This window comes from Triturus cristatus, chromosome 4_2 (assembly GCF_964204655.1).
Source record: "Triturus cristatus chromosome 4_2, aTriCri1.1, whole genome shotgun sequence".
NCBI classification, from domain to species: Eukaryota; Metazoa; Chordata; class Amphibia; order Caudata; family Salamandridae; genus Triturus; species Triturus cristatus.
Genome location: NC_140586.1, coordinates 74,621,346 through 74,648,335, shown reverse-complemented (window position 1 = coordinate 74,648,335; position 26,990 = coordinate 74,621,346). Strand labels below are relative to the sequence as shown.

General features: G+C 45.1%; 1 protein-coding gene across 1 annotated transcript in view; it reads right to left on the bottom strand.

Annotated features, from left to right (window-relative positions):
• The window catches only part of LYL1 (LYL1 basic helix-loop-helix family member), a 205,488-nt gene that overhangs the window by 167,278 nt on the left and 11,220 nt on the right, over positions 1-26,990 (bottom strand). Inside the window, exon 2 of the mRNA XM_085600587.1 lies at positions 5,492-6,015. Within this exon, the coding sequence (XP_085456713.1) occupies positions 5,492-6,015 (524 nt within the window). The remainder of the gene's footprint in view (positions 1-5,491; positions 6,016-26,990) is intronic.

The following is a 26,990-nucleotide window of genomic DNA, read 5'->3' as shown; positions in this document are numbered from 1 at the left end:
AAAAGAGCCAAATCTATCAAAGACACCATTGTATCTACCAGACCCGTTCTCCCTCCTAGACCAAGGAATACGGTGCTTAATTCCTGGGGCCTCCCAAACATCAAAGGGCACTTCCCTTGCGGAAACTGCAGCATCTGCCACATCACTGAGACGACCACAAACCTTAACCTAGAACCTGGTAAAACATGGGAACTACGCAAACACACCAACTGCAATACAGAAAATGTTGTGTACCGAATCATCTGCCCATGTAACCTCTTCTACATCGGCATGACTACCCGCAAAATTAAAACCCAAATTTGCGAACACCGCAGCACGATACGCTGCAAGAAAAATACTACAAAAATGACCAATCACTTTTTGGAAAAAGGCCATACGACCAATGAGATGAGATGGGTCGTCCTGGAATCCTTAGACCATAACCTCCTCAACATCCAGAACCGCCTCTTGGAACAAGAACAGAGATGGATATATCGTCTGTCCAGCCATATCACCGGCCTGAATGACAATATCCCCTGGAATAGTCTCAGAAAACCTTAATTCTTGCCCTGGAATAGCCTCAGAAAACCATAATTTTGCCCTGTACTGGTGCATCTGTCGATAATTTCTCTATTTTTTCAATTTTTCTTGTTTATTTATTATTCATTATTTTCACCTGGCTCTAATCGGACCTTCAATTTTTGAGCTCCTTACAGGCTTCAGCACCGGCCCTTTACCGGTCCCCCCCAGGCCAAGTGACCCATTTTTCAATATTCTCGGCCAATTGCCTTATTTCCCTCTGCGCACGCGCGGGTGCAGGGAAAACACTCTGTCTCCCGCACCTGCGCTTTACACTCTCTCTTCCCCTATGCGCATCTGCTGCATCCACGCATGCGCGCCAGGCTAACACTTCTCCATGGCGCCTGCACGGTCTTCTCCGCCCCGCCCAAGCTCACTAGCCAGCCTGCACGTACTCGATGGAGCACAATACTACTTAACCTCTCCCCACCTGGGGTCCCACACCATCCAGAACTTCGGGAGACCCCATTAGGTGCCAGGCGCTGGAAGCTTCTCGACCAAGTAAGGTGGCGCTTGCCTTTTTCCTGTGGATTGCACAGACATCCCTCGCTACACCTCTTATGCGTGTTATTCTTCCTCCCTACAGAATTTGCGCGAGGTGTACCCTCCTCCCATTTTCCTGAGCAGCGTATCCACTCACTCATAGTGTAATTATTTTATCTTCTTTTTCTCCTCCCCTACACTGCGCATCAGGGCATATTAACCCCTCCTCCATTTTTAAACCTGAACCCATACTTAAATATTAACGCGCTTCGCCTCGCGGCCTCAGCCAGCCCCGTCATTATAGCGCTCACTGGGTTCTTCACTGTGACACACCTCACCTGAGGCCTCACGGTATTTCCTCCCACTGTATCGATGCCTGTCACTCACCAGGCACCCTTCGTGCAGAGTCAGCACTACCATCTGTCTTCACTGTTTGTCGTGCCTTGACAGCAACCACTTGGCACACATAGTTCACAGAGCGGCCTTACCTAGCAACTCTAATTGACTTGCCTCCGACTTACCATATGCTTAGCAGCATGTAACACTTCCCTAGTTTGTGTGTTACCACAGGTACGTTCCTCTTATAGATAGGCTTGTTCCATCACAGCACCTAAGATTGCATTTTATAGTTGCTAATATTTTCGACACCAAAGTGGCAGTTTATGTATGTTCTTGTGCTGTTTTGTTTCCTTCCACAGGTATTTTTCGCTGCAGTGTCCGCAACTTTGCAGACACTGGGTCCACACACCTTAGCGAGTGTGTAGGTAAACAACCTTTTTACTATTTTTGTCACTTATCACGTGGCACCTTTCACTTTGCCACTCACTTACTTCACTGGTCCTGACGAAAGCTCCATATTTCCCCATGAGAGCTGAAACATGTAGACCTACAACACCGACAACTAGTAAATAATAATTTCTTCCGTAGTTGCATCCCATATCCTGTTTTTATTTATATCCTGAGCCGCCAGCAATAAATTCCCTACGGCAAGGATTCTCAGAGATATTTTTAGCATTCACATCATCACACTCTTGCGCCACACCAGCTCCGCTGTAGTCAGGCGTTGTGGCACAACCGGGGGGCATTCGGCCACCCGGTTGGGACCCCGATGATGAAGCATGACACCAACTAGGTTGGTGTGTGAGGGGTCTTTTAACTTACCTAGTGGGTTCCCAAACACTATCTTACAGAGATCGTACCACACATAGTTGGGTTCGTCCACCATTGATAAAACTACCACTCCGCTATCCAACACTTTCCCTACAGTTGCACTCACTGGAGTGGGAATAGTAATTTTTACCCCTCCGCTATCAGGCACTTTCCCTACTGTTGCACTCACTGGAGTGAGAATAGTGAATTTAACCCCTCCGCTATTCAACAATTTCCCTACGTTTGCACTCACTGGAGTTGGAATAGTAATTTTTACTCCTCCGCTATCCAACACTTTCCCTACTGTTGCCCTTACCGGAGTGGGAATAACATTTTTTACCCCGCTGCTATCCAACACTCATCCTACTGTTGCATTCAGTGGAGTGGAAATAGTAATTTTTACCCCTCTGCTATCCATCACTTTCCCTACTGTTGCACTTGTTGGAGTGGGAATAGTAATTTTTTCCCCTCTGCTATCCAACACTTTTCTTACTGTTGCATTCAGTGGAGTGAGAATAGTAATTTTTATCGCTCCACTATCCAACACTTTCCCTACTGTTGCACTCTTTGGAGTGGAAATAGTAATTTTTGCCTCTCCCCTACCCAACACTTTTCCTACTGTTGCACACACTGAAGTGGAAGTAGTTGTTTTTAGACTTTTGTTATCCAACATTTTCCCTACTTTTGCATTGATTGTATTTTGAAATTTAAGTTTAAATATTTTTTAATAGTTTAATGTTTTAATTTATTATAGGTTTTTGTTTCTTTATATTTTAAATGATTAATATTTTTTTATTATTTTAAACTTTTAACATGAATTAAAAATAATAGTTTATTAATTATTTTAAAGTAAAAATATGTGTATAAATTAGGTTTGTGTGTTTATATTTTTTATGGAGTTTATTTGTTATATTTTATTAAAATGTATATTAAATTAATTTTATTGTTAAAATTATGTTTAATATTTAATATATTTAATATATATTATTTTATGTTATACTTATATAAAAGTCGATATTATATACATCTATATTTTTTACATCGATATTTTTTGATCAATATTTTTGTACTTACCTCTTTAAGTATAGGAGTCGATATTTTTCTTATCTATATTTTTTACTAAATATTTTTAACACTGATATTTTTTTTTTTTAACAACAGATTTTATTTGTCATTTGCACATAAGAGGAAGGGCTCTGTAACCCCAGAAGCCACTACCGCACAGAGTTACATGGAGATACAACGCAAAGGACAATTTTCATTTTATGTTTGTTGGGAAAGAAAAACAGAACACAGAAAACAAACCAAGCAATTACATTCTTTGATCTACAGTATAGTCTCGGATCTCCACCCCCCCCCTTCCCTCCCCAAGTAGCGCTTCGCTCACTGAAAATCGGTCACCCACCCGCGCCCGGTAACCACAGAAAGGGAGTAAGGACCACGGCCTAACCACCCAGGCCGCCCCCGCACCCCTATGGCGCCCGACTCCCCAAAGAACAGCCCCCATCACTCTAGTCCTACCCCACTCCCACTGGGATATCGTCAGTCACAGCAGGGGGCTCCAGCCACAGGCCCCGATGATCCGCCCACCGCTTCCAAATCTTGTAATGCTTGCGTGGGCAGCCCCGAGCCACAAAAATAGGTTGTTCCAGGCCCATACAGAAGTCCAGACCATTTTTCCAGGCGGCCACCGAGGGGGCCCGCTCATCCTTCCACTGCCTGGCAATGTCTCGCTTCGCCAAGGTAAGACCAAGCAACATGAGGTGCCGTTTATAGATATTACCCCCAATGCCATCCATGACGTGAAGCAACGCCAGCTGTGGCGTACGCTAGAGCTGCCACCCCAGGACCTCAGAAACACTGATATCTTTACATCGATGTTGTCAGTGAACCCTCAGGTGAGTCATTGAAAAGTCTAAGTCCATTACATCTCTACCTTTGCTGCAGAGACTACGCAGCACTGGCCTGGTCATGGTGGGCCTCCTGGGAGACTGTGAGTACTATCTTGGATGCTGATGCTGCTCTGCTGGTGCCACAGACAAGTAACTGTGCGTTCTCACCCAACGTTCACCCTTTACAGAATTAGTATCACAGTTTAGGAACGTTCCTTCTTAATCAAGTCGCCCACTGTGGAGTATCAAGGTAGCAGATACATTTGCTTCTCAACCAAGAGCACAGCACCCTTGAACCAGGGTTGCAAGTAAGTAATGTTCCCTTCACAGACATGCCAACCACTACAGAGACCTATTCAATCCTTTCTCAATCAGGGCCTTTGTGGAAATAACGGTGTTACAGGTAAGAAGTAACTTTCCCTTTGCCACTGAAGAACATGACGCTGGAGCGCTAGTATTAGAGTAAAGCATGTCACCTTCTCAGATGACTGCATCACGCCCTGCAAGAAGGGGGTCTCACCCTCATGCATAAAGGGGCTCTCACCCCTCCTGCATAAAGGGGCTCTCACCCCTCCTGCATAAAGGGGCTCTCACCCTCCTGAATAAAGGGGCTATCACCCTCCTGCATAAAGGGGCTCTCTCTCCTGCAAAAATGGGCTCTCACCCTCCTGCATAAAGGGGCTATCACCCTCCTGCATAAAGGGGCTTTAACCCCTCCTATAAAAAGGGACTCAAACCCTCCTGCAAAAAGGGGCTCTCACCCTTCCTGCAAAAAGGGTCTCTCACCCTCCTGCATAAAGGGGCTCTCACCCCTGTGCTTCTCAAAGTGTCTCATAGTTTCAGCAGCACTGGAGGTCGCTGTAGCCCTCGCCTCTACAGGGCCTGCCATTGGCTGGCTACTCATTTTTGCGTCATATGCACTCGTAAGTCAACACAGAACAAATATACAGCACCTAAAACTGCACCTCAGATCTGAGACCCTTGCAGCCTATGCCCCACCACAGTGCCTTCTTAACGCATGGGCATGCTGGACAGGTGCCCGGGGACCCCACGAGCATAGGGACTCATTTACATTATTATTCCCGTGAGTGGTTGTGTAGGCAGGGCCCCGTGCACAGCTTTGCCCGGGGTATATAATGCTGTTAAGACGGCCCTGCCTCACCTGCCACCACCAATTGCTTTGCAAGAGGACATACCATATGGAACCCCTACGTCATCATTTAAGATGCATTCTGTCATCTTCCAATCAGGAAAACCCTGGCAATTTCGCGACATTTCTACAGTATAACACTGCAGCCTCCTGACATCACAACAACATTTGGTGGCTACTCATTACCTTCCATAGATCGTGGGTCATATAGTGCTATAGAAAAATTCTAAATATAAACCAGCAAATAGCTTTCACTGACCTGTTGAGGAAAGGGTGGTGATGGTGGTGCTGGTGGTAGGGTGCTGGCAGGAGCGTGCCAGGTAGACCTATCGCGCGTGGTGCGGCCCCTCTACGGCTGGTCAGCTGGACTAACGGTGGGATGGGGTGCAGCGCGGTCAGCTCTCTTCCGGGCATCCCCCGGGGTGGCCTACTGTATCCGAGGCTGATAACTGGCACGTTGGGGGGCAGGCCATGCCCATGATGGGGACCCACTGTCGCCGTGGAGACGGGTTCGTCTGCGGAGCCCCGCGGGCTGTCCCCAGTGGATTTGACGGAGGCGGGGGACGTGCTTGCTGGACAGTCACTCTTGTTAGCCAGAGAGGGACTAATTGGTGGCGAAGTGGTTTGCGCAGGGCTCTGCCGCTCCCCCGGCGCCCCCGGGGAACGCGCCGGGACGGCCACCTTCTCCATCATCTCGGCGGTAGATTCGGCGGCGGCTGCTTTGTCTTCCGCTGGACACATGAAAGCAGCGACGCGGAACCGCGAAGTTTCGGGATCCCTCATCTGCAGAGAAAAGGGGGCGAGGGAAGTGGAGCAAGAGAAAGGGGAGTTTAGTGAGCAGTCTAAAGGAAGAAAGGAGGGGAGAGAAAACAGAGGAACGTGAGAAAGGAAGAGAAGATTCAGACGATAAAGGAAGAGGCGAGAAAAGACCAATGAAGGAAGAAGAAAGTGGAATGTGAGTAAGGGGAGAGACTAGGCATGGGAGTGACAGGAGAAATGGAAGAAAAGACAGGAGGAGGATTAGAGTGGGGAGAAAAATCGATGTAGGAGCCTTGAAAGAGGAGAAATGTAGGAAGGACAAAGATAAAAGAAGTGAGTGAGATAACATGGAGAAAAAGTGAATTTTGGACTGTGCTGGAAAAAGCAAGACCTAATGAAATGAGAAAGGAGAAATGGAGGAAGGGTGAAAAAGGACAAGATTACAACGAGGAGAAAAAGAGGAGGAGATACGCAGTGGTGGCTGGTGAACTTTGAAAGTGGTGAGGCGTAAGTCACTACCTCAAACTGCACCTTGCAAGTGTGCTACAAAAACAGGCACATATTCTCTGAGAGGGGTGGAAGGAGCTCCTCACCAGACAAAATGTAAAACAAATATGTGTCAAAATTGGTACATTTTGCAGCACCCTTTTCAGACTCGTGAAAACGCCACAGCTTTGACATGCAATTCTAAAAAGGCAGTCATAGAATATTCAAATCAGTATGGCAACGAAGCTTGTCTCATCCCTCTAGTGTTTGTGATGGCTGCAGACCATTTTCCTAGGAACCCTTTGAAAATTGAGTAAAACAATTTCATAGTATAATTTCCCCCAACAGAATGGCTGAAGAACCACAGATAGTGCAAATAATCTAGGCAATGGGGCGGCCAATCACATTTCAACATTTTTAAAGCAACTTTCTTTGATTTTTTCCCTTCCTGTTCTTTCCACGTTTATTATCAGTCATATAATGAGAGAAGTTTCTTGGAAGGTGCAAGATGGAACATTAAAACATACCACACTCTCAGGCCTTGTACACCAGAGCTACCTCTATATTAGAAATATGTCATACACTGGGAGGGAGTAGTCAAAGTGCTTCACTGCCTCATCAGGTGTAGTAAGCACTATATAAATGCAATTTCAATTTAATAGTGTCCTCTTCGTTTACAGAGGTTGGAAATTAAAAAAAAAGGCTTAAATATCAGTTATAATAATGACAGCAATATCACACAAAAACTTCAGTGCAGTTTTTAAAGCATTAGCCATGAAACATGCTGAAATTAAGGACTTCAAAGTGCAGACTAGGCCAAGAAGGTGGGATTTTCTGCATGCGTGACTCACATATATGAGCATTCATTACATTCCCAACCAGGTCACTGCAATTCTTCAAAATAAATGATGCCACTCTGTAGAAGTAAATCATGGATTTTGACTTTTGCTCCTCTCAGCTCTCTGTCGGAGATCCTAACGTGCTCATGTAACGCACCACAAGGAGGATCTCTCCTACACCTACAATCGAGAAATGAAAATGCGTCCTCTCTTCAGTCCTAGCAACCAAAGCTGTCTCAGTCATCACTCATCCAAGTCAAATCAGCATGCTGCTCTGCCGGCTGGTTTCAGTGAAGACTGTGGACAGCCACTGAACTCTGACACTTCCATACACACCACTTGTATAATCCACAGGAGGGGAAGAGGTGGAACACAAGGCTGGCACTAGCCAGCTTTGGATCCGGCTGCACTTAGCACATGGGGACCAGTGACGCCTCTCAAAATCCATAAACAAGTCAGCACATGATGCTTGAGCCACCGAGTTGCACCTTTATTATAGTCCGCACAATCTTAATAACACCTTCCTCCTTGGGTGTACAACGTCCGTGCCTTATGGAAATAAGACGGATTTACATGTGTTTGAGTCCCCTGACACCGTGGCCCTCATGTACAGAATGCTGCCGCTTTACTAAAGTCCCGGAAGCAGAAAACAACTTTTTATACCTTTTTACCTTCTGTAAATACCCTATTTATGAAGTCGATCTCAATGATAGTCACCACTCACCACTAAATTGGCGTGCTGCTCTGCTGGCCGGTGAAGACTGCAGAAGCCCCGGAACACAAACCCATTTAACATGCACACCAAGTGTGTCGCATGCTGATGAAAGCGAAAGTACAGTCCCCACAAGGGGACTCCTCCAGACTCATGTTCATTTCCCTAGCTTGTCACTGGGTGGGTGGGGTTGCTGAGCTTTGCTAACAAAACGTACCGTAATGGAAAGAGGTGGGTTATAGAAGTGAAAGGAACCGAGATCAAATGAATGACCTCATTCCAAGCCGGGCTGTGCACTCCTGCGCCCGAGTGAGGATTGTAACTGGATGCAGTGGGCGCACCTGCAGTTCAGTCAGTGGATTTCGGCAAGAGGTAGGGTGACCAACTGGCATTGGTGCAAATTCAGGAGGTGAGTGTGAAAATTCAGGACAAAGGGTCAAAATTCAGGACACAAATTCAGGACAGGAGGTAAAAATTCAGGACAAAACTTCAGGACAATAGGTAAGCTTTACAGACACATCAGAGGTGGTCGCGCAAAAGTATATAAGTAAGCCCAGCCATATCCAAACATTCAACCATTTGCAAACCTATCCATCATGTATCCTTCCATCTATCATTTCACTCATCCATCCCTTCATCCATCCTTTCACTCATACATCCATTATCCATCCATCCATCCACCCTTTCACCCTATCCATCTGTACTCATCCATTCACTCTTCTACCCATCCATTCACTCATCCATCCAGCCATTTACCCTTTCACCCATCCAGCCATCCTTTCACTTACTCTTCCATCCACCCAGTCACTCATCCTTCCACACATACACCCTTTCAGTCATCAAACCATCCTCCCTTTCTCTCTCCATCGACCCTTTCACTTAGCCATCCTTCCTTCCATCCATCCACCCACCCACCCATCCATCTACTCATCCACTCATGAATCCATCCATTGACCCTATCACTCATCCATCCTTTCTCTCATCCATTTATCCTCTGACTCCTTCACTCATCTATTCATCCTTTTGTCCACCTACCCACCCTTTCACTCATCCGTCCATCCATTCACCCGTGCGCTTATCAGTTCATCAATCCATCCATCATTTCACTCATCCATCCATCCACTCACTCACTCATCATCCACCTTTTCACTCATCCATCCTTTCACTCATCCATCCACCTTTTTACCCATCCAGCTACCCTTCCACCCATACATCCAGCTATTTACCTTTTCTCTTATCCATCCTTCCACTCACTCATCAATCCATCCATCCTCTCTCATTATACATCTATTCAATCTTTCATTCATCCATTCGCCCTTTCACTAATTCATCCAGCCATCCACCCATCCGTTCACTTACTCACTCGCTCACCTTTTCATATTCATTTTGAGCTGAGCCTTTTAGAGAAGAGGCCCATCAAGAACTTCACCCTCGCTGCAGGAGCCATTCCAGGACTGGGACAGAAGCCACCCAGGGCGGAGACAGTATCCACCACAGTGGGGGGACAGGAGCCATCACAGGCGGGGGCAGGAACCACCACATGGGGGCACAGGAGCCATCACTGGGAGGGGGCAGGAGCCATCACAGGAGGGGGAACAGGATCCACGAGGGTGGGCACAGGGGTGGGCATGCAGTATTCTAGTATCATCTTGGTCTTTTCCAGGGTGGGGTAGGGCTCCTCATCCCCTCCTGGACAAGACAACGAGACAACTCTTTCTAAAATGTTAGTTTTTCCATCCCCCTCTGTGATGTACAGTACTTAAAGGAGATACTCCAAGAGAACTGATTTAACTGATTGTCCTCCATACTTTGTTAATCAGTGTGGGTGCGATTGTGCCATTTCTTTATTTTATTACATTATAGACTGCATGTTTGAAGAACCGAGGTTTGCTTACAATTTACTAACAGTAATTAAGTTCTGTGAAGAGAACCACGTGCTGCCTCGGTGTAATCAGGGCCGGTTCTACGATTTTTGGGGCCCTGGGCAGGAAGGGAATGTGTGAGGCCCCTCTAAATTGCAGAGGGCTGTTTGCATCTGAATAGATGCCCCTGCGCCTGAAGCTGCAGCCCCTCCCTCTCAGTCACCTTCAAACACCTCTTAACAGCTCATCAAGGGCTGAAGGTGTGTGGGTTGCCATCCCGCTGTGCCTCTCCAATGCTGCTGGGTATCTGAGCTTTGGTACTGCATCGGAGTCTGTTACACCCGACCTCAACAGCATCGGAGTCAAGAAGGGAGGTGGGTGGAAGCTGTGCCACCGTTGCCCGGTTAAAATTACGGACAAATGGCGTCCGTTAAAGAATCCTTCACGGACAACGGACAGACGGCCGAAATTACGGACTGCCCGTGAAATTTACGGACGGTTGGTCACCCTAGCAAGAGGCGCTACTGCTGCTAAATGCTATGGCATGGGTGGTCGACAGAGGTAAACGATCCTCGCATGCGTAGTGTTACTGGCTCTTAAAAAACATTGAAACTAAGGAACACACACGGCACATTATGAATGGCACAATTGTTTTTCCTGCGTGTCAGACATAAGTGGGAGGGCGCGGCCCCAACGCCCTTGAGAAGCAGCCGCTGCTGGCGATGAATACAGAGAGACGAAAGAGGAAGCGAGAGACTCGAAGAACCAGTAAAAGAGGTAATGGGGAAGAACATAAGGGATAGACGTAGAGAAGGGAGAACGTCAATAAATGGACTGTACAACGGAATATCGACGGCTAGAAAGAGAGGGGGTGAGAGACCCAAAGAAGATTAATTGTGCGAACGGATGCCTGTCAATAGATTGTATTGGAGTAATGATGACTTACAGAGGAAGGTAACAAGAAGAGAGAATTTCAAGACAAGGAGGTATAACATTATCAAGTCGTGTTCGTTTTCATACTGCACACCAGTGCCAGTTCCTCCCACAGTCCACAGTGCTGACCATTGCCGCAGTTTCACGCTGCTCACCAGCTCCTTGCAACACTCTGGCCTCCAGTGACACCTTTTCAAGCTTCTCACCGGTGCCAGCTTCTTACTGTGCCCAACAACGCCAGCTCTGCTCATTGCTTGCTAGTGTCTTCTTATCATACTGCCTACCAATGTCAGTTCTGTATACTACCCATGAGTGCCACTTTCTCATACTGAAACCCAGGGCCACTTCATATTACTCCCTAGTGCTACCATATCACACTACCGGTGCTTCATTTGAGCCAGTGGTTTCCGGTGCTTGGCACCGGCACTTAACTGCCAACACCGGCACTTTTGACCGTCTGCCTCGTGGTGGCGCTGTCTGTCTAATTTAGAGGCAAGCACGCCAACAGTTGTTTATTAATTCAATATACATTAAAAGTGACTAATAGCTGCTGCCAAACTAATGCTTGTAGCTTTGCGGGCCTGGAATAGTCAGAATTGTCACACTAGTAGGAGTTTGATTTTTTTGAAGTTGTGTTGTGACTGTAATTGGCAGAGGTGACAGCGGTAATGAGCAGTGCAAGTGGAAGTGGCCTCCTGACGAGGGCCCTGGCACTTATTTTCTTATTACAAACTAAGCACTGCTCTCTACCCACCAGAACAAACTTCTCACACTGCCCACCAGTGTCTGCACTGTACAGTGCATGCCAGTACTGCCTTCTTGCACTGCCTGCAATGGTCACCGTGTCACACGACTTATCAGTGCTTTCTCCTTATACTGCCCACTATACTGCCCACTGGTGTCACCATCTTCCACTGCAAAGGACTGACACCTTCTCACACTGCTAATCAGTGTCATCTCCTTGCTCTGTCACAAGCATCAGCACTAGACATTGCTCAGCAATGTCAACTTCTCAAACTGCCCACCAATACCAGATCCACACACTGCTCAGCAGTGCCACCTTCTCACAATGCCCATCAGTGCCACAGAGTCACATGCACACCACTGTGTCCTAATGACACTGACATTGGGCTCAAGTTTTGTACACTGCCACCTTCTGAGAAAACCTCACGGTGCCAGATGCGCAAAATACACTCCAGTGGCACCTTCTCACATAGAGTACCAATGCAGGTCTTCACACTTCCCATAAGTGCCATCCTCACAAAAATGCTACCAATGCCAGTGACTCTGACTGCCCGCAAGAACAAGACACTCACATTGTCTACAGTGCCAATACCACACAAGGACGCAAGTGCCAGTTCTCCCAACTGCCTACCACTGCAAGCTCATCACATTGTTCACCAAAGTAGGCTCCTTGCATTTCCTAGAGCGCCTACTTTTTATACTGCGGGGGTGTTTGGGGTGCTACACCCCCCCCTAATAAATGCCTTTTCTGATAAATAGTTGGGTACAGGTGCTTTCAGTCGGGTAATGTGAGATGCCAGTCGGATTTCACCAGTAATTTTTACATACACAGGAAAAAACGCACACACTCTATCCCTCTCTGTTTTGAAAGTCCTCAAAATATTGGTTATTTTACAAAATATTGTGTTTTCTCTTAGTACTCCTTCTAATTCGCATTCCTCTCCCTTTCGAATTCCCCTTAGGCCCCACTCATGTACTCTGCTTGTAGTATAATGTATTTAAACAGTATATGCCAGCCTGATTGTCATTAAATCTGAAGGTTCCCCCCCCTCTTGCCCCCACAATCTTACTGACCAAGCTATGCCCCTGCATCTTACACGGCCTTTCAGTACCATCTTTTCACAGTTCTACTGGCGCTAGTTCATCCAGTTGTCCGCAGTGCCTTTGGTAGCACCTCGCACTGCCCATGAGTGTCCTCTTCTCCCAAAGCACCCATTGGCACTTACCCAAACTAGCCAATAGTTCCAGAATCTCTCACTGCTCACAACAGAACTTTAAGTGAGACAGGTCCTGCCAGATGCAAGAACTGGCAGGATTTTAAGACTGACTTTGATCCGGGTTCATACTGGGCGTTATATTCCTGAGCTTAACTTTATGCTCAAAAGAATGATATATTTATCAACAATCAATTTAAAAATCCTTAAACTAATTCATGTCAGCCATGCAGTCCCTGTTTACAGTTAAAAAGTTTCACAAGATCTTACAATCTCTAAGAGTATTATATTTTTCTGATGTGTTTCTTTAGTGTTTTTAATTCAGTATATGACTGTTGTATAAAGTGTACTGTGACCTGTCATAGCTGGGTGAGTACAGTGGACAGGTGTTAATCAGCATTCAGTGGGAGATACGGGGAGATTACATAATTTGCAGTGAATCACAGGATGTTGAGCTGACGCAGAGACTTGAACCTGGTTCCCCAGCTCCGAAGTCAGCAGCTCTGGCCATTACGCCACATCCTCTCCCAACTTTCATGGTTAGTAGTTGATTCAGTTTCAGGTGGCGCTAACAGGAGAAATGGGATGGTGCAAGCTGCCTCCTGACAGCTCTGGAGCTGAGGCGGAAGGCATTGTGAGTATCTTCCATTGGCTGTCAACGGGTCATAAAGGTGTTCCGATTGGTGTTCCACCAGACCTGCGCCTCTCTGGGGCCACAAAGAGCAATGGTCCCATTTGTGCCCATTGTACTTACCATGATATGTGAAAGTGTGTGAAGAAGATACACATCAGTCAAAAAGGAAATGTTTTCATAAGTGGGTGTGTGTGTGTGTGTGTGTGTGAGAGAGAGAGAGAGAGAGAGAGAGATAGAAAGGGCATGGAGTGAGCATATCAGAAAGATGTGGGGATGAAAAAAATGGCATTAGTGACTAACAGGAGAGACTGCTGAGGAAAGTGGTGTGAGGAGAACAAGAGTAACTGAGATACCCCAAAGGCCACTACACCTTAGCAATGTTTAAATCACTGTCTCGTGTTTACAGAATTGAAAGACTTTCCATTATAATTATTCACAACAAATCATTTTTGTTACTCATATATCAGTTACTACTAACAAGCATTGGTAAAGCCAATAGGTTTGGTCCTAGTTGCATGTGTGATGTTGTGTGATATGTCTGAATGTAATACCAGAAAACTCACAGAGGTGCCCAAATACTGGTCAGGTGGCATTTAGATGACCTGTTTTAATACGCACCCTTACTTTTATAGGCCCTGCTTCTTGGAAAGGATTCATAGTTACGCTTTTTTGGCCAGTCCCATTTAAGAGACCCCGCCTTCTTCATCGCACTTGAAGCCCTGGCTCACAGTGCACTTGGGGCCTGCTCAGGGGCTCACCAATGTGATGCATATGACGAACTTTGAAATGAATGAAGTTTGGGCACCGAGGATTGTTCAATAAAGTTGCAAGTACACTGAACACTGAAAACCCTTCAGTTGTGTTATCATCATCAGGCAGAGGTGAAAGAGTTGCCTACAGTTCTAGAGTGGGAACCTTTTCTTGTTCCTGTCATGTTTTACCTTACAACTACGAGCAAGATGGAAAGAAAGGGGGGGAAGGAGTTAAAGTACTTCACTGACCTTTTCTTCATTTCTAAAATGATGTGAAGAAAGGTTATTGCAAATTCCTAATATGTGCTGTGTATATATAAACCACCTATAACGTGTGTTCGCTCCAGTCGTTGTATGGAGGCCCATTAACCATTTAAAGATAACATATTTCTACCCCAGAAGAACTTTTGGTATCCGTTAGGACTTATCAACAGTTTGCACATTCACTTCTGGTTCTGGGAGGACATATATGCGAGAACAGGGTTATCTTTTTCTGTTTGTTGCACTGCGTTCAGTAGTTTGCCGTTTTTTTTTCTTCATGTTAATCAACTTAAAACTTTTACAAATTTTAGATATCATTTTACAGGGTTTATAGAGAACTGTTGACACTCAAAGATCCCTCTTTTACAATTGTGTGAAATTACATTGTGATATACTGGGCTGATGACATAATTTTAATGTATGCTTTTAATCAATGTCGATATTCATAGAAAGAAAATTGTTATGGTTTTCATTGACTAAACAATAAAGAGATCATCATCATCATAAAAGAAAACAGTAGTTTGCTGTTATACCATTAACTCTAACTATGTATATGTTATTTTCTGTGTGAAGATGTGTTTTTTTTTCTGGGTTTCTGAATTCTGGTCAGTAGTTATTCAAATCCATAGGGAAATCTACCTCTTTGTGAGATTTTTTTCATTTTTTAAATTAACCAAACAAATTGTGTTTTCAATGTAATTTTATCTTTGCTCACAGAACCGCTGATGTGGGGTGCCAAATTCCTACTAATGTAAACATTGTTAATTGTTACTTGATTAAGTGTAGCTACATTTGCTTTTTCTGCATGGAATCAATGTGGGGCTGTTCCATCATAGCTTCCTTCTGACGTTCTTCCATTTACACAGACCATGTTTATTTATTTAGGAACAATTGACTTGACATTTCAACCAGAAATGTCTTACATAAGGCCAATTGTGATACATAGCAAATTGTAGATGAGGTATGCGTAAATCGAAATGGTGATTGAGGCTTAGAACAAATAAGCTATTTTGTGATGAAGGGATAGCAATACATCAAAAACAGAGAACAATTATGTAAAGTGTTGTAACATGGTAGACCTATTTAAAGTACTCTCACAGTGTGCGTCATTAATTATTCTATTCTTCCAGGCTCACGAGATGACATTTCAGAATACTTTTGAACACGTGCGCAGAAACTCTGATCTCTCGTGGCAGTGAGTTCCAGTGATCTGGGCCTAGAAAACACAGAGATCAGAATCCAGATGCCACACAAGCTGATTTGGAGGCAGCCAGCAAGTTCTGAGTAACAGATCGTACATTCCTCAAGGTTGTTTAGAGGTCAGTATGCTGGCAAGGGAAGCTTGAGAAGAACCCTGCACAACGTTGTCTATGATTGTTATTATTTGTACTAGTCCTTTTTGTTAACTGAGAGCCAAAACAAGTAGTGGGTGTGTTTCTGGACAGGTTGAACAAGGTTCTGGTTCAAAGCTGAGTACCGTGTCCAATGGGGAGGAGGACTTTTGCAGATTCTAATTTACTAAGTGATGGTGTGTTTATTAGTGCCTTGGGGTGTAAAAAGGGAATCACAGGCATATTTTTCATATATTAGGTACCTGGCAGCATGCTGCTGAGGTTGTGATAAATTACTCCATACCACAGAAGGGTTAGAGAGATGTCTGGTATTTTGGCTGCAGAGCAGAAAGTAAAGATGCCAGATGAAAGTGGATCTAACTAGGTAGTAGGGTGTGTGCAGAGGAGGAGAGGAAGTAAATGATTCAGTTTTAGAGGCGTTTAATATGAGCGCCCGGGGACTATCCGATGTCGCGTAGCAGTGAAGCAGTCAGAAATGCATGCAGGTGGAAAGAGGATGAAAAGAAGAAGTTTTGTGCATAAACTTTTGAAAGATGACTGGAAAAGCAGATGAGGAGTTAATGTCACCATTGGAGGTGGTGAACATGGAGAATAGGAGTGGATCTGTTGAAGGACCTCAGCTGTAAAACGGGTCAGCTGTAATCTCTTGGCATCTCATGCTTGAGAAGGAGAGGTCTACGATAGATAGGAGGAAAACCATCAAAGAACAGTCAGAGCCCTTGATGCCAATGGAAATGAGGGAGGAAAGAAATGTATCGTGAGCTAGAGTGTCAAATGTCGCTGATAGAACATATAGGATAGAGAGAAGATAGGTGAATATGGTGAGCTGAGGAAATAAAGTTGGCCATGTGAGAGCGTATAGTTTCAGTACAGCGGAGGGCCCCGAAACCTGATTGGAAGAGGTTGAAAAGCTTGTTAGAAGAGATATAATTAGTACTTTTTTTTTTTTTTTTTTTTTTAATTTCCTTTTTTTTTATTTTTTTTTTTTTTATTTGTGCTTGTGATTACAACAGAGAATAAAAACGAAAGAAAGAGCAAATGAAAAAGTACAAGATAATTGTAGGCATGTATAATCCTGACACAGACACTTAATAAGCAATAGAACAGAAAGAAAAGAACAGGTTAATAAGAATGCTTCCATCATTTATCATAACAATGTAATTCGACATTAGTGGGCGTTTATATTACATCTTACAATAGTACTAGGTGCCTGACTGCTTAGCCTAGGTAGGATAGGTATTAACCTATCCATGCCTCAAGTGGGGCCCAAATCTTTCTACCAAACTCACGCCTGGCTCTACCCCACCTAGCCCAGACACCGGACTCCAGGTTATATAGTGCTAGAATCCTCCTTCTCCAATCAAAGAAGGTAGGTGACCCAGGACTTATCCACTCTGAGGTGATACAAAGACGGACCATTGCCATAGCTATTAACAGGAAGGCTGACGAGTAACGGGGCCGTATATGCTCACTATTGCTTTGATACCCACAGATAACTAACTCGGGTGAGAGAACAGCTGGGATGCCTAGATTGACTTTGAGGAACTGCTCTACGTCCTTCAAAAAAGGCTTCAGCTTATGACATCCGAAGAACATATGGACATCGTCGGCCGCCATTAACCCACACCTTGGGCAACTATGCCCCACACAGCCCGCCCACTTAGATATCTTGGCTGGCGTATAATACAAGTCAAATAGAGCCATGTAGCACTGAGATCGTAGACTGCCAGAAATGAGGACCCTACCGGCCAATTCCAAAGAGGTGGCTATATCTATTCCTGTTACACCAAATTTGGCTTCTAATTTTAATGTGGACGCAGAAATATCGTCAGGAAGCTTTGTTAGTAAATGGCGATAGATTACCCCTATTTTAGATCGCCTGGCAATAAGTTCAATCAGCATTATCTTCGCGAATAGTCCTTCAGTCTCCAATTTGCTTTTTTCTATAAAACTACGGAGCTGTAAATATTTAAAGAAATCAGGTGTGTTGAGCTGATACCTCTCCTTAAGGTGTGCAAAAGAGGCCAGCCTCCCTTCATACCCTAAGTTGCCTAGCACAGTTAGTCCTAAAGCTGACCAATTAAGAGTGACTTGATCCTGAAAGACTGCTGGCAATAGCCGGGATGCAGAAAAGGGTGTATAGAAATTAATGTTGGGAACTGAAAATTTACGACGGACCTTACGCCATACCGAAAACATGGACCAAATGACCTTAAACCTAGTTCTTTTATAATAGCTTGGTTCTATCACCCGAACCAGAACTCGTTTAACATCTTCACCCAGCCCAATTTCAAAAATTGAGGGCCTACAGGCCAGAGAGGGGCCGGCGGCGTCTCCCAATAGTGGTAACCCAAAGTATTGAATCATTGAGGACCAGAAATAAACTAACAAACTAGGGACCCCCCAACCACCACGTGAACGAGACTGGAGCATCCATTTAGCTGCCCTTCTGGGCTGCTTGTACCCCCAAAGAAACCTGCTGCAAATCCTATCTGCCAAAGCTAAGCTGGAATGAGGCATCTCCAAGGGTATTGTTCTAAAAATATATAAAAATTTAGGCAAAATCAGCATCTTGAGGACGTTGCATCTGCCATAAAGGGAAAGATGGAGATTATCCAGCCTTGCCAATATTGTTTTTACCGAGTTAATTATAGGCAGAATGTTTAAATCTGGGATAGTGCCTACATGTGCTGTAATATATACGCCCAAATATTTTGCAGACTGCACTATTGGGGCATCTGAGGGACCCATAGCTGTAGATTGAATTACTTGGGTCTTAGCAGCATTGAGCTTGTAACCTGAGAAGGCTCCATACTGATCTGCTATGCTTTTGACAGCCGTAAAGGCAGACGAGACCTCTGAGGTCAGAACTACAATATCATCGGCATAGGCTAGTACCTTATAATCCGTTGAATGAATCGTAACTGGTCGGATGTCCTGCGCTTTCTCAATTAAACATAGAAAAGGCTCTATATACAACGCAAAGAGAAGGGGGGAACACGGGCAGCCCTGACGGGTACCCCTTCCTACTAAGAATGGCTTAGAAACCAGCCCCGCAACTGAGACAGTGGCTTTAGGAGTAGAATACAAAGATTGAACTGCATGGATAAATTCAGGGCCCAGGCCCTTCCAACTTAAAACCTCCCATAGAAAAGGCCAGGCGACCCTGTCGAATGCTTTTTCAGCATCCAGCAGGATCGCCCCAACAGGTGATGATGTTGCCTGGGCCCAGTCCAATAATGCCACCACTCGAGATACATGATTTGCTGTATCTCTACCTGGGATAAAGCCATGCTGACGTAACGAGACCAAAGGAGTGATTATAGCAGCCAATCTGGATGAAAGAATTTTGGCAAAAATTTTATTATCCGAGTTTATGAGTGATATAGGCCTAAATGAGGCAGGATCCAATTCAGGCTTATCTTTTTTTTTAAAGAGAATAATGTTAGTCAGGGTCCAGGATTCAGGAATGCTTCCCAATTGTGCGGCCCTCAAAACTGGGAGAAGAACCCGACGAATCTCCTGAGTGAATGCTTTGTAAACCTCTAATGGGACTGCATCCGGGCCTGCTGCTTTACCATTAGCCAATGCTCCAATTGCTATCTCAACCTCCTCCCATTCGATATAATTAGTACATCAGCTGAAAACTAGTCATCCCAGTATCTTGTAGAGGAAACATAGTTGTAATACAGGACAACAAAGGGAGTGGACACATCAACAGTGTTGTTTTCAGTGTTGTTTTCAGTAAGGGAAGTAAAACACCAGATTTAAAGCCTTGTGGGCAGATTGTAGTTGAAACACTTATTAAATATGTAGGTCAGGGAGAGAAGCACCTGGGAAAGGAGGGCAATGAGTTTAATTATTTATGGGCTCAAAGGACAAGATGGGGGACATGAATGTTTAGTACATCTTCATTTGGGGATGAGCTTCATAGCTGAAGCAGGGGCTTAATCAGACAAACATCAGAGTGGAGTTAGCATGAAAGAAGTGAAGGAAGATGGAGGACGGGCAGTGAGCCAAGTGGACACGTCGTCCCCAATTTTTGTGCTGATCTTGGGTGAGAAGTATGTTCAAAGTCCTTGGTTGACAGAGAAGGTTGAGTGATGATTGTACGTGATGGGGAGACTAAGTTATTGATTGTATTTGTGAGACCTTGGGCTGAGGTTGCGTGTGGAGGTGATATTTTAAAAGTAGGGGTATTTTGCATTGTCCAGTGCTAGAGGGAGTGTATTTGTCACTTCTTGCTAGATATCACAATTTTCTAAAGTCCTATTTTTCTTTCTGCTTGTGGAGTTCACTTATCCTAGTTTTCAGGAATCAAATGTCTTGTGTGTTTCGGGAGATATGGACGTTGAGGGAATATAGTTCAGGGAGTACGGGGAATAGTGTGTGAGAAACACATGAACTGGTCAAAGGATGTGGTGTGCTGAAGTGGTGTACGGTTGTCGTGGAGTTGGTTTAAGAAAGCAGGAAAAGAGTCATCAGCATGTTTTCTTCTGAGGATGGTGTAGGAGTACCTCGCTTGGGTGAAAGAAATATTGACTACAAGTTGTATCTCATCATGGTCAGAAGGGGAAAAATTTGTAGTAGGAGGTAAGTTGGAGATTAGTACGGGGTCTAGTTGTGTGAGTGTGTGTGTGTGTGTGTGTGGTAATTATTGCCTGATCTGATAATAAGTGGGCAAAGAGTGTTCTGTATTTGGATTCTGAAGTTTAGGTTGAAGTCACCAAGAAGAATGAGGAGGACGGAGAGATCAAACAGCTTGATTGAAGTGTCGAAGAATGTTAATTTGAAAGGTGGGTGATTGAGGTGGTGTGAAATTCGAAGGTGGTGTAGCGAGTATTGTGGCTGATGCAACAGTGAGTGGTTTATTGAGCACTGTGGGAACTTTTTCAGGAGTCCCAAGGCTGTAATGAGTTATTAGGCTCATATTGTATTAATCAGAGCCTTTTACCACTGGTGCCCAGGGCAGGGCCGGACTGGGAACCGAAACCGGCCCTGGCAAACAGCTTGGCCGGTCCCAGGGGTGGTGGTGGAGGTGGTGCTAGCGGAAAGCGCTGTGACGCTTTTGTTGCTGGGGGCCGATATTGCAGTTATGCTGCAGAACTGGCCCCTGGTAACAAAAACACCCCACCAGGGGTCTAAAACCGGCCCCCACCCTGGCAGCCCACCGGGGAAATGCCCAGTGCCCACTATGGCCAGTCCAGCCCTGGTCCAGGGAGTTATCTTTGGACCCAAAACTGAGCACTATGTACTCCCCTTTAGTACTCTCAGGGTAGTGAAGTCAAGCGAGCAATTCAAGACTTACTCAGGAAAGTGGTGTGGATTAGAGACTCAGGACTCAATAGAAACCAAGGGACAAATTATGATTCGCTATCCAGCCAGTACCTTGCATGTTAGAAAAAGAAAAGTACTTTAGTACTACACTATTGTTACACATAATAAAGAATCACTGTACACTGTATAATAAGGGCGATTATTCGGGTACTAATGGGAGGAATACTTCAGTATACTACAGGACAGTCTTCCTTGGTAAGATATATTGGCCCTTAACCTTGAGCTAGAGGAATATCACTGTGCTTAGATGGGGACATCGCCTGCTTCTCTGGTCACTTGTGGTCATAATCAAATAATCAATTGGTTCCCAGTCTTGTACACTTCTTTCCTGCCTGTGGGAAGCAATGTCACGGTACCTTGTTTCTGTGCTGGTGTCAGAGTTCATACAGTCCTTCTAAACGTTGTCTATACACGTCACTGTTAGTGGCGGCCCTACCACTTCAGTGGTGTTCAACCGGCATGGCTCACCAAGTGGGGTTGTAGCAGTCTTAGCCTCAGCCCAGCTGATGGAGACTTTGCAAACACTAGTGCACCGCCTGCGACCTCTAAGTAAGAGCACCGTGCTCACCTCACAGTGTTGGATATAAAGTTTGACTAATTCGATTAACAAGTTTTAACTGCATGACTTTACATCTGCAGCCTACAAGCAGGTGCCTCTTTCTTGTCTTGCATACTGAGAGCGAGGTAAATTAATTGTGTATTTTGTGCATTTAATTTCTATTTAATTCTTTTTATTTCTTTTATTCTTTCATAAAATGAAAAACATTTACGCCAAAAACATATAGACACTGCATTATTATAATGACTGTTCGGCCCAGACTGTACATACAAATAGCTCTCAAAAGGGACACATTGATCTATGGATACCCAACTAGTGATATATTTGTTGGTAAGACAAGTCTCTTGTAACAGTATCACCCATCTAACGGCTTGAACTATGTACAGAAGTGAGAGTGCGCTCACAGCAAGAGCCTCAAGCCTTTAGTGACTCCTCCATGACCCTCATATTTTAATTAATTTCTGCGGAAAGACCGTGGTTCCATATATCATATGTTAAGCTCCCACGCATGGGTTTATGCCTTGTTGAGACCTCAACTTTTTGGGGCATCATTGATTTCCAATTCCCTTGCAATGCCTGCCTTTGTTATCAGTCTCAGGGAGCAGAGCATACGTTTGCATCCGGAAGGCAGACATCTTTGGGGAGGCCTAAGAAATCAATTGTGGTGTCAGTTGGACCCTGGTATAGGCAAAGTGTTCATTTGCTCTTGCATCTCAATATGTCTGGGTAACGCTATATCAGCAGATTGTGTGTATGAATATATCCTCCCCTTTCCTCATTCTAGACATCTGTCTGTCGAACTTAGGCTCATCTTGTACAGTCTGCTGTTACAGTAATCTTTATGTACACTTTTCAGTTGAAGTAGTAGTAGGGGCAGGCACGGGTCCAATAGCTACCTCCCTTGGGTGGGTGCAGGTAGCCTTCCAGTATACATCTTCCAAGAGGCCAAGGCCCCTTTTCTATGCATTTGTGGTATGGTGTAAGCCATCAGCATAGTACTTGTTATGATCTGACAGATGTCCAATATTGCTCCTCTGTTTAGTTTCTCTGAAAGAGCTCCCTGGTCCAACGGGCATGCTTCCACGACCTTCACCCCTTCTTTCTTTTTTTGTCATTGCTATGCTCTTTCTCTCTCACACACACACACACATGTAGGTTACAAAAATGAGTGTGGATGCCCACCATCTGCAAACATTAAGCACTACCAGGAGCATCTTTGCATTACACACAATTCCTCGATCACGTGCACTCGTTCATTGTTTATCATAGTCTTTTGTGGCCCCTTCACAGCGCTACAAAGGAACTCTGTGTATTTGGTTCAGATATTTCAGGATAACCCCTTCTGCCACTACTCTCACTAAGCTCCTACGGGCACAGTCTGGTACACAGGGCGGTGGGGGTGATTGGACCGGGTTGGGGCCGCTTTTCCTACAAGCTGCAGCTGCAGTTACTGGAGATGGACTCACAGGCTTCCGAGGTACATCTGCATAGCTGCCTCTATCCGTGGGAGATGTGCATGTGATATATGCTTGTGGTATATACATGTATAGGAATATAGTCGTTTTGTGTGCCAAGCAGTGCCTCTGCTGCCCATCTTTGTCTCTTATGCCATACAGTTAAACTCCAATCCACACAATGCCATACAATTCTACTCCGCACAATGCCACTTCACTTCTCTAAGCTCCAATCCACTCAATTCCATGCTACACAATTCCACTCCTTTCCACACAGTGCCACTCAATTCCACTCCATGCCACATGATTCCACACAACACAGTGCCATAAAAGTATACTCTACGCCACACAATTGCACTCCACTCCTCACAAAGCCACACTATTCCACTACATACCAAACAATACCACACATACAATTCCATACAATTTCACCCCACTCCACACAATGCCACTCCACTCCAATCCACAACACACAATTCCACGACATTCAATTCCACTCCATGACACACAATTCTGCACAATTTCACTCCACGCAGTTACACTCCATGCCACACAATTGCACTCCACACAATTCTGATCCACAAAATGCCACAAAACTTCACTCTACGTAACACAATACCACACAGTTCCATTCCACTTCACGCCAAAGAATGCTACACAGTTCCACTCAACTCCATGCTACATAACATACAATTCCATTTCACACAGTTCTACTCCATTCAATACAACACAAGTCCACTCCACTCAAAACCATTCCACACAATTCCACTCCACGCTACACAATGGCACGGAGTTCCACTTCAATACACACAATTACACTGCACACAATGCCACACATTTCCCCCTCTACTCTATGCCACACAATTCTTCTCCACACATTCTCACTAAACTCCATGCCACACAATGTCTCATAATTCCCTCCATTTCACACAGTTCCACTCCACCCCACACATTTCCACTCCACTCCACAATGCCACACTATTCTCCTCCTTGCCAAATGATGTGACTGCAGGCCATGACACATAATAACATTCCACTCCACACAATGCCACACGATTGCACTCCATTCCACACAATGCCACAATTCACTCCACTCTATCTTTGACACACAATTCCAATTCACTGCACTCCACACAATTCCATCCCACACAATTCTACTCAAGACCACACAATGCAGCTCCACTCCACTATACACAATGCCATACTTTCACTTCACTCCATGCCACACATTGTCACGCCACATAATGCCACACAATTCTACTCCACGCCATATAATGGCATACAGTTCCACTCCATGTCACATAATGATACACAGTACCACTTCACACAATTCCACACAGTTCCACTACACCCTACACAATGGCAGAGTTCCACTCCACTCTATGCCACACGATTCCAGTCCACTTAATTCCACTCCACACCAAACAATGCCACATAATTCCACTTCACGCCACACAATTCCACTCTATTCCACAAAACGCCACATAATTATTCTCCATTGCACTCCACAGTGCCACACAATTCCACACCAAAAGATTCAACTCCATGCTGTCACAATGCCACATAATTACAATCCATGCCACACAATACCACAAAGTTGCACTCCAGTCCACACAATGCTACACAAGTCCACTCTTCATCATACAATGCCACACAATGCTGCTCCACTACACACAAAGCCATAGCATTTTACTCCACATCATACACAATGCCACTCTACTCCACTCCAATTCATTCCATGCCACACAATTCCACTCTATGATACACAATACCACACAGTTCCACTCCTGTCCATGCCACATAAGGACACACAATTCCACTCCACTCAATTCCAATCCACTCCACTCATTGCCACACAATTCCACTCCACATCACATAATTCCCACAATTCCTTGCTAATTCATGACATACAATTTGACCCCAATCCACACATTGCCACTCCACGGTAGACAATGCCACATAGTTCTACTCTATTCTGCACCTCAATATTCCACACCATACCACACATTTCCACTCCACTCCAGCCTACGCCACACAATTCCACTCCGCACCATTTCACTGCACTCCACAAAATGCCGCTCCATCATACACAATGCTTCACAGTTCCACTCTACTCTACACCACACAATTCCACTCCAAACAATGTTATACATTTCCACTCCACACAATGCCACATAATTTCAAGACACTCCACAGAATTCAACTCCACATAATGCCACTCTACACAATTCCACTCCACGTCACACAATTCCACTCAACTCCACACAATGCCCCTTCACTCCACCTCCACACAATGCCACAAAATGCCACTTCATTCCACTCCACTCAATGCCAATACACATCACACAATGCCATTCAGTGCCACTCTACACAATACCACTCCACGTCACACAATTCCACTCAACTCCACACAATGCCCCTTCATTCCACCTCCACACAATGCAACGAAAAGCCACTTCATTCCACTCTAGTAAATGCCAATACACATCACACAATGCCATTCAGTGCCACACAATGCCACTCCACTACAGTCCACACAATCCCACATAATTCCACTCCACTCAACTCCACACAATGCCACTCCACACAACATCACGCTACTCCACTACACACAACGTTGCTCTACTTAACTCAGTGCTACTCTATTTCATACGATACAATGCCATTCCACACCACACACTGCTGCTCTACTCAGTGCCACTCTACTCGATGTAACTCTACTCAATGCAGCTCTACTCAATGCTGCTCTACTCAGTGCAGCTCTACTCAGTGCTGCTCTACTCAATGCCTCCCCACCCAGCACCACACTCCACACAATGCTACTCGTCTCCATTCTACTCCAATCCACCAAAGTCAATAGATCTCACACAGGCGAGACGTTTAGGCCCTGTCAAGGCTTGCTTTTAGTTTGATAGAGTTTCAGCCATGCCAGACGTACAGTTCCCAATTTAGACATGGAGTTACCACTGATAGACCACCCGTGAAGCCTCTGCCAATGATCAGTGATTGTGGAAGCCCATGTGCAACAAAGCTGCCACCTTTGATGAGTCAGACCTCCTAACACAGATTTTCCAGGCCTGAGAGTGCCATGCAAGGCAAGGCGTGGGGGACCCAGGCAGGGTAAATCAACAATGGCACTCATGTGCACAGCAAAAACTCCCTGTGCGTCAATGCCATTGTGTTCTTTTTGTTTCTCAGAAACAAAAACCCTGCTTTCTGGGTTTTTTGTGGAAAAAAAAGAAAAAATGGCAATCAGGCCCAGCATTAATTTCTCACAAAAGTGCTTCCATTGTGTTGGCGGAAGGAGTTTAATCCACGGATGCGATGTAAATCTCTAGAGGTGAAGGTCATCTGTTCACGATGAGAGGAGGCAAGCAAGGCCTCCGCAGTCATGGAAGCTAGTTGGACTTAACGCGCCTGCTCCTCTGCTAAGGCAGAGGAGAGTTGCCCCACTGCTTTTCAGCAGTAAAAAAAAGGAAAAATAAAAAGATAATAACACAATATTATTAGCATTTTATTTGTCGGTGCGAGCCAGGTTAGGGCGGGCGGACTGGGCTGGCCGAGCAGGGGGAGGAGGAAATATGTGCACTTAAGTGCACACGACAGTTTCGCTGGCCAAACAGTCATGCGCACTTAGTATGTTCCCCACCTGGCTATATTGCACAGCCTGGGTGGAGAACATGCATAGGCTCCCACTGCCTGTCTGAGTGCCGAACCAGGCCACTCAGACCAATCACGATACTGCTGTCATGCTGGTGACAGCAGCGTCGTGATTGGCTTAGGGGGGCCTGTGTGCTTCCTGCTTCCATGAGGATAGGCAATGAAGGAGAGACAGAGGCCTTGCAGAGGTAAGTGTTATA